The following is a 9,049-nucleotide window of genomic DNA, read 5'->3' on the forward strand; positions in this document are numbered from 1 at the left end:
TTATCTTAGACCTAAGCCATCTCAACTACTTCCTGAAAAAGGAAAAATACAAAATGCCCCTTATGGCTCTGGTTCTGTCTGCCCTCGATTCTAGAAACTGGATGGTAGGTCTAGACTTGCAGCACACCGACTAACACATTTCTATCCTGTCTGCCTACAGCCATTACTTGCGGTTCACTGGTGAGACAATAGCATTATCACTTCGCTGTGCTCTCCTTTGGCCTTTATCAGCACCCCTCGGGGTTCACCAAGGTGATGGCGGCCACACATCTGCAGAGGTCAGGTGACCCTGTGTTCCCCTACCATGAGGACTGGCTTTTAAAGCCGGGATTACCCTAGGCAGTTGTCTCCCACCTCCAGACTACAGTGGACCTCGTGAAATTGCTAGGGTTCACTATCAACAAGTCAAAGTCACACCTGAGTCCCTCTCAAACGCTCCCTTTCATCTGAGCTATTCTGGATACAGTGCAGTTTTGGACGTATCCTCCAAGACAGTATGTCAGGATATTCGAGCTATGATTCCTATGTTTCAGCCTCTATACTAGATTTTGGTGAGACTAACTCTGAGGCTGCTGGGTCTCATAGCCTCCTGCATCCTGCTGGTAAAACATACACATTGGCATATGTGGGCTCTGCAGTGGGATTTGAAGATTCAGTGGGTAGAGCATCAGGGTAATCTCTCCAACCTGGTCTAGATAACAAAGGGAACTGCAACAGATCTGCAGTGGTAGCTCATGATTGGGTCAGTGTTAGACCCCTCTCTCTTCCCCATTCAGAACATGCAGTAGTCACAGATGTGTCACTTTTTGTTGGGGGCGGCCATCTGGGAGAGGTGAAGACCAGAGGTCTCTGGTTCCGTTTGAGTCTCAGCTCCATATCAGCATGTTGAAATTGAGTGATTCGCCTGACATTGAAAGCCTTTCTTCTTTCCATCAAGGGAAGGCTAGTTCACGTGTACACCGCTGCCATATGGTATCGCAACAAGTGGTGTGGGGTCTTGGACTCTGTGACAAGAGGCCCTGCGTCTCTGGGCATGACTCTGGGCATGACTGGAACGTCAGAACATTTTCCTGGTGCTTCAGCTCCTGGTGGGATTTCTGAACGCCAGAGCAGACTAACTCGGCTGTTGATGCCTCACGGATCGCCACTGGCATCTCCATCCAGAGGTGGTGCAAGGTCTCTTCAGAGATTGGGGAGACCCTTGGTTGATCTGTTGGCTGCCACCAAGAACGTACAATGTCAGCATTTCTGCACGCTTGAGTTTCCAAAGAGGCTATTGCTCTGAGACTCATTTCGTCTTCAGTGGAGCTCAGTACTTCTGTACACCTTTCCAAAGAGACCACTCCTGTCCAGAGTTCTCAAGAAGATCAAGAAAAACAACACACACATCATCTTTGTGAGTCCAGATTGGGCAAGGAGAATCTGGTATCCCAAACTCCTGAGCATGAGCATTTCTCCTTTGATCAGGCTGACCCTTTGAGAGGGTCTTCTGTTGCAGCAACAGGCCAGGGTCCTGCACCTGAACCTGAGCACTCTCCATTTACATACGTAGAGATTAAGAAGCAACATTTTAGGGTATTTGACCTTGAACAACAAATGCCCCCCGAAGTATGTGATGTCATTCCGGCAGCCAGACATTTCTCCACAAAAACTACTTAATGTATGCCTGCCGATGGGACAAATTTGTGGCTTGGTGTACTCTCAAATGAGTTAATCCTCTGCCTAAACCATTGTCTGAAGTCCTTTTGTTTTCATTATTCCTTTCCAAACCAAGCCTTGGTCACAGTTAAAGGGTCATTTTTTGCCATTTCAGCCTTAGTACGCGTGCCGGATCAACCCTGCCCGTTCAAGTCACGTGTTGTGACTCTTTTAACTGAAAGGTTTACAGGGAATGTTTCTACGCCTTTTATCCTGCCCTATTAAGACCAGAATGTAGTTCTCACCTTTTTAATTTGTTCTCCATTTGAGCCCATGCACAGCTGCACTCTGAGACTGCTGACCTTCAAAATAGTCTTCCTTATGGCGCTAACATCTACCAGGATGGTGAGCGAATTGCAGGCACTGTAGATTCACCAACATACACAACCATTTTCCCAGACAAGCTGGTCCTTAGGACCTGCTCCTCCTTCTCACCAAAGGTTTTTACACCTTTTCACATCAGACAGAACATCACAGTGCCTTCTTAGTCCAACCAAATGCCCCTCACCCCCACCAGTCCTAGCAAGGAAGAGTAGAGATTCGACAGTCCAGACCCAAAAACAGCGCTGTTGTTTTATGTTATGATTGCACCAAACACTTCTATGTGGACGATCAACTCTTTTTTGGTTCTACATGTTTGAAGAAAAGCAAAGCAGATCAAAAGAGGACCACCTCCAAATGGATTGTTTTCTGTATTAAAATCTCCTATGCAATGGCTTAGAAGCAACCCCCTGAGAGCTTGAAAGCTCACTCCACCAGAGCTAAAGCAGCAACCACTGTGCTAACTAGAGGAATCCCAGATCTGGACATCTGTCAGGCAGCTACTTGGTCATCACTGCACATATTTGCCAAACATTACTGCCTTGACAGTCTGGTCTGGTGTGATGAGCCTTTCGCCCGTTCAATTCTTTAGGTCTTCGTTTTGTAACACAGTGCTCAGACCCTCCATTGGGGAGAGATCTCTTTGGTGCCTATTCTAAGGTAAGGAATCTGCAACTAGAAGTCACTATCAGATGAACAAGTTACTTACCTTTGGTAACGCCTTATCTGGTAGAGACTCAGAAGATATGTATTCTCTGTCTGCCGATTCCTTACTGAACCTCCCCATTCTGCAAACTGTGTCCCTCACATTGAAGAGATCCTTCAGGACCTCACCTTGGCACACTGATCAGTCCACCTCAGTTCAGCTCCCTGCTTCTGGTGCCGAAAAAGTCAAGACTGAGGTCAGCATTCTGAGATGTTCTATATAGGCACCATCCATTTCATGCCCGCCACCGACGCCACACGGAGCCAAACAACACCACCCACCGGTGCACAAGGGGATTGTTCAAAAGTTGCCAGACCCATCCTGACACCTGGGGTATATACACTAAGGTAATTAATCAGTGGCAAGATAGTCTCTGCTAGATAAGGGGTAGCCAAAGGTAAATAACTTGTTCATTGTGCTTTCCCAGTGTGTGGAAAAGTGGGGTTCTGTTACAGTACCCTCACTTTTTGCCAGGCTTTTGATGCAACTTTGACTATAGAGTACTGGGCCCCTGCAGTCCAGGTTCCCAGTACCAGTGTTCTTTCCCTAAAACTGTACCACGATTGGCACTTCAGACCCCCCTGTAACTCCCTAGTAAATGGTACCCAGGTTATTTGGACTGAAGAGGGGCCACTTAAGGATCCCTCACCAAGGCCATGCAAACTGCCACTGCAGACCTGTATGACTTGGTGCAGAGCAAAAATACAAATTCGGCACTGCCTAAGATATAGGTAAGTCACTGCCTTACAAGCCCTAAGAAACGGTGCCCTATTGTTCATTTGGGGGCATATATGCACGAGTAGATATGCCTCTACAATATTTAAGTCTATTCTTAATATTGTAAATACCAGTAAAGCCATAGAGAGTACATGGACTGGTGGAAACTTGACAACTTGACAAACAACTATCAAAAAACTCCTCTCAATAAACCCACACTGATGCCAGTGTGGGACTTATTGAAACATGTACCCAGAGGACACCTCAGAGGTGCCCCTCGAAAGCCTACCAATCCTGGTGTAGTCCCTGACTGGCTTTAGGCAGCCTGCCACCACCAGACATATTTCTGGACTACTGGTTCGATAGCCCCTGCTCTCTGAGGCCAGAAACAAAGCACATCCTGGGCGGAGGTGTCACACCATCTCCCCCAGGATGGGCACCGTTTTCGAAATGGAAGCTTCAAAGGCCTTGCTGCCTTTGTAATGCAACCCCAGCCTCTGCTGCTAGCAGCAGATGGATGTCCCTGGTTCAAACCCCCACTTTTGGTGGGAGAACTGGTGGGAAAACTAAGTAAGAATAGGGGTTGTGCCCCCCTTCGCCAATTGGTGAATCGAAAGGGTAAACTGTGGGACTGAAGAGTCAGTTGTCAGCGTGTGATGGGTCCTTTAGAAAGGTATCCGGATTATGTCCCTCTACTCCCTGTCCACTGTAGTTGTGATAGCAAAGTGCAGAATTTTCTAATCTCTGTCCCTCTCTGGTCTTGGTACTCCACCCTGGTGGTGACCCTGCTGTGAGGAGCGTCACTCTGGACAAAAGTGGAGTCTAGGAGACTGGCATAGAAAGACAAATGAAAGAACTGACCAAAATCCTGGTTTGGAAATGCAGACAGAGAATACATATGTTCTGTTGTCTCTATCTGTATGAGAGAAGGACTTGTTGACAAGTTCTCGTTGATCAAGAAGGGAGTGCTCTGCAGATTATACAGAGGACTCCTTGCAATCAAAACTGGTGCCCATCCTAGGGACGAGGCGACATCACTTGCCATCTGAGCTGAAAGAACAGCTGCTCTTTGTCTTAGAACGCCTTGAAGAATCCAATCTGGAAGAAGAGGGAAAGAAGCAAGCCAACCCTTTAGGAGGAGTGGACTGCTGGCACAGGCAAGAGCAGTTGACTACAGTGCTCTGGGCGCATCTAACAGACTTGTGGAAGCATGACTGGCATGCTTCAAGCTAGTCACAATAATCCAAGAAGAGGATTTGCGGCTCTGCCGAAGTGCACCCACGTGGATCACCCCATCGACCCTGCTGTCGCAGGCATGGCACTTGCCCCACATGTGACCAGCAGTCTGTGGTGCTCAAGGAGGGACTAGCACAAAATTGTGGCATTCATCAAGAGTGCATGAGTTGACTTGCTGGTACAGCCATGGCACTTTCCCCAAGTATGCCCGACCTGTCCACGCAGCTGAAGAACACTGGTCAAGCTTGTGGCATTTGACTCAAGTGTGCTTGGATGGCCATGTCTAGTGGCTATCCCCGTAGCACTTGCCTAATGTGTGCCCTGTGCACTACACCACTAGAAGTGAAGCTGCTTCCTTGAGGCATTTGCCACTATGTGCCTTATTTACTGTGCAGCTCCCAAAGTGCTGACTGGAAGTGCACCTGATCGGACGAAGCTGTCGCACTAAAGACCCTTCAAGCAACTCCACTGCCGTCCCGGGACCTTCGACAAGAAGCCTACCGCATTGTTGTCTCACTCCAGGGATTCCACTCTATTGGCGACTCAGCCGGTCCAGGAGGAAATTCCTGCACAACTTATGGACCCTCCGCTGCCAACACAGTTTGCCAGGGGCATGTATGCCAAATGAGGACAGCTGAACGTCTGCTGCTGCCTCTGGATACTGCTCACAACCTATGTCTGCTCTGAAGAAGTGGAGCAGCCGCTTGACACACCTGCAGCTGATGCATCTTTCCCCACTGCAGGAGGACCAGAATTGAAGAACAGGAGGCCAGTGTGAGACCTACTGCAGATTCGAACTGTGGGTGAGACGACACTCTCTGTGCCTGTTAGTAGTGCCTACCAGACCAGAGGAGGTTCACTGCATCTCTGCTGAATTCTACCCTGGGGTACCTTAGACACGGGTAAGTGGAAGGTGGCAGACGAGGGGTCCTCCTTGGTAGGCAGTACCTGATCATTTGTGGGTAAAGCGTAGTACTGAGTTTTGTTGTATATTAAAGCCTTTCTCTTTTTTTAGAAAGATGAGCTCTAAACTTGACAATAGCGTTATTACACTGTTGGGTGTCTGAATGCTGAGTCTGTTGTACCCCCACCACAAATCACCCTGAAGATCTTGTGACTTATTGCCGTCACTTCCACTGAGAGTCAAGTGCTGAAGGGGTTGTACATAGCCCAGTTTACAGAGTCATAGTATGGTGGACCCCGGGACATGAGGGGCAAATGATTGCTGCAGCTCTCCTGCAACCCTGTCTCCTCTGCTTTTCCCATGGCCACCCGAATGGTGTCGCACACCAGCACTATATAAAACAAGTTACAATATTAATGCTATTTTTAATCTTATGCTGATCTGTTCCTTGTCTTATGTTTTTTTAGGTTTCTTGCTGAATATTACGAGGATTTCTTTCCAGAATCTGCCTATGTCGCGGCAAGCGAAGCATACTACAGCACCAAGAATCCTCGGGCAATCTATTAATGCATCTTGAATAAATGAAACCTAAGTTTCATTAGTTGAAGAATTGCTGCTTTGGTCATGTGTTGTCCAGGCTTAGTATGGGCTTTTTTTACTTGGTAAAGAACATTTGAGGAAAGATGCATCTTTTGGCAGAGATGGACCATTATTTCACTGGAGATATTGCTGAGCACCCACTCTTTTGCTTTTAATCATCACTTACAGATGGCGGAAGAATGGAATTTGATGCTGTTGCAAAGGAAAGATTTTTCAGAGAACAGACTAACAGTTTGATTTGTTAAGGACAAACATTTCAGCAGACCATTACTCTGGCATGATCTACCTGGTGCATTCATTTTCTACGATGAAAGGTGTGAAGACGTGATGGTTATGAACAAAACAGAAACTAAACACTTTTGTTCTGTGGCACTGTTTTTCCCCTCAGACTATTTACTTTCTTATGGGACTGTCTGAAATACAATTTCATAATGTACAAATGTCAGATTTTGTTTGTATATTTTTGTCAGGAACTGTTGTGTTCTGTTGCTTGAATAAAAACTGGAAAAGATTCCTCTTGATAACTTTTTCCTGAGTTCTTGGCAGTTGTTGAGCTTAATTTTTCCCGATGGTTGCAGGTGAGGCCAACTGCGGCACTCATTTTTAGGGACTGTCACTTATTTTTGACGACCAGCACTTATTTTTCCTCATCAGACTTTGATCCAAAGCAAGAGAGGGAGGAAAACAAACAAGGGAGAAGGGGGGTTCGAAAGACTGAAAATCATGACAAAGGGAGAAAGCAAGAGTGTGAGAAAGGGGCACCGAACGTTTGGTGGTCGATTAAGGAGGCATTTGGTAGAATTGTTGCAGGGATTCTGCTCAGGTACAGAACTTTGCGTGGGGCCATTAAACATTAGCAGATAGGGACTGAGTCACCATACCTCCTTAGTACCATGAGCCCAAGTCTGACTAGCTATAGTGTCTCACTTGCCCTCCTACTCATATTCAATCAATCAATACATTTGTAGAGCGCACTACTCACCCGTGAGGGTATCAAGGCGCTGAAGGGGGGGCGGGTGCCGCTACTGCTCGAATAGCCAGGTCTTGAGGTGTCTCCTGAAGGTGAGATGGTCCTGGGTCAGTCGTAGGTGTGCTGTGAGGGAGTACCAGGTCTTGGCTGCCAGGTAGGAGAACGATCTTCCTCCGGTGGTGGCTCTGCGAATCCGTGGGACGGTGGCGAGGGCGAGGCTGGTGGAGCGGAGCTGGCTGGTGGGGGTGTGGAATGAGAGGCGGTTGTTGAGGTATTCGGGCCCATGTTGTGGAGTGCTTTGTGTGCATGGGTGAGCAGCCTGAACATGATCCTCTTGCTGACGGGGAGCCAGTGCAGGTTTCTCAGGTGGGCGGATATGTGGTTCCGGCGAGGGATGTCGAGGATGAGTCGTGCGGAGGCGTTCTGTATGCGCTGAAGCCGTTTCTGAAGTTTGGCTGTGGTTCCTGCGTAGAGGGCGTTCCCGTAGTCCAGTCGGCTTGTGACGAGGGCCTGGGTGACCGTGTTTCTGGTTTCGGTGGGGATCCACCGGAAGATCTTACGGAGCATGCGCAAGGTGTTGAAGCATGAGGACGAGACTGCGTTGACTTGCTTGGTCATCGTGAGGGAGGAGTCCAGGATGAATCCCAGGTTGCGAGCGTGGTCCGTGGGTGTCGGTGCGGTGCCCAGCGTCGAGGGCCACCAGGAGTCGTCCCAGGCGGATGGGGATTATCAGAGGATGAGGACCTCCGTCTTGTCCGAGTTGAGCTTCAGACGGCTGTGCTTCATCCATTCTGCGACATCTTTCATTCCGTCCTGGAAGTTGGCTTTGGCGGTGAGAGGGTCTTTGGTGAGGGAGAGTATCAGTTGGGTGTCGTTGGCGTAGGAGATGATGTTGATGTTGTGTTTGCGTGCGATGGTGGCGAGGGGGCTCATGTAGATGTTGAAGAGGGTCGGACTGAGTGAGGAGCCCTGGGGTACGCCGCAGATGATCTTGGTGGCCTCGGAGCGGAAGGGAGGGAGGCGGACTCTCTGGGTTCTGTCGGAGAGGAACGATGTGATCCAGTCCAGGGCCTTTCCTTGGATCCCAGAGTTGTAGAGGCGGGTTATATGGGTGCGGTGGCAGACGGTATCAAAGGCTGCCGAGAGTTCCAGTAGGATGAGGGCGGCTGTCTTTCCGTTGTCCATCAAGGTCCTGATGTCATCGGTGGCTGCGATGAGGGCGGTCTCGGTGCTGTGGTTGGCTCGGAATCCGGACTGGGATGGGTCGAGCGAGTTGTTTGCTTCGAGGAATGTAGTCAGCTGTTTATTGACAGTCTTCTCGATGACTTTAGCCGGGAAGGGAAGAAGAGAGATGGGGCGAAAGTTCTTGAGGTCTTTGGGGTCCGCTGTTGGTTTCTTCAGAAGGGCGTTGATTTCTGCCTGTTTCCAGCTTCCAGGGAAGGTGACTGACGTGAAGGAGCTGTTAATGATGTTCCGGAGGTGGGGTGGGATGATGGTGTCGGCTTTGTTGAAGATATGATGAGGGCATGGGTCGGAGGGGGAGCCGGAGTGGATGGTTTTCATGACGCGGGTGGTGTCTCCAGTGCTGATGGGCGTCCATGCGCTGAGGCTGGTGGTGGGGGTCGTTGGTTTGGTGGCTGGAGGCGGAGTCTGGGGTCCGAAGCTCTCGTGTATATCTGCAATCTTGCGGTGGAAGAATGCGGTGAGGGAATCGCAGAGGTCTTGCGAAGGTGTGATGTCGTTGTTGCTGGCGCTGGGGTTGGAGAGCTCTTTGACAATCTGAAGAGTTCCTTGCTGTTGTGGGAGTTGTTATCAAGCCGCTCTTTGAACGATGTCCTTTTGGTGGTGTGGATCATCTGGTGGTATTTGCGGGTGGCACTCTTGAGGACTGTCATGT

The 9,049-nt window shown here is 49.1% G+C and overlaps 1 protein-coding gene across 1 annotated transcript in view; it reads left to right on the plus strand.

The window, feature by feature from the left end:
• MSL3 (MSL complex subunit 3) overlaps nt 1-6,710 on the plus strand; it is a 176,263-nt gene extending 169,553 nt beyond the window's left edge. Inside the window, exon 13 of the mRNA XM_078657908.1 lies at nt 6,050-6,710. Within this exon, the coding sequence (XP_078514034.1) occupies nt 6,050-6,149 (100 nt within the window). The 3' untranslated portion in view covers nt 6,150-6,710. The remainder of the gene's footprint in view (nt 1-6,049) is intronic.
• The last annotated feature ends 2,339 nt before the right edge of the window (nt 6,711-9,049 follow it).

This window comes from Lissotriton helveticus, chromosome 8 (genome assembly GCF_964261635.1).
Source record: "Lissotriton helveticus chromosome 8, aLisHel1.1, whole genome shotgun sequence".
Taxonomy (NCBI): Eukaryota; Metazoa; Chordata; class Amphibia; order Caudata; family Salamandridae; genus Lissotriton; species Lissotriton helveticus.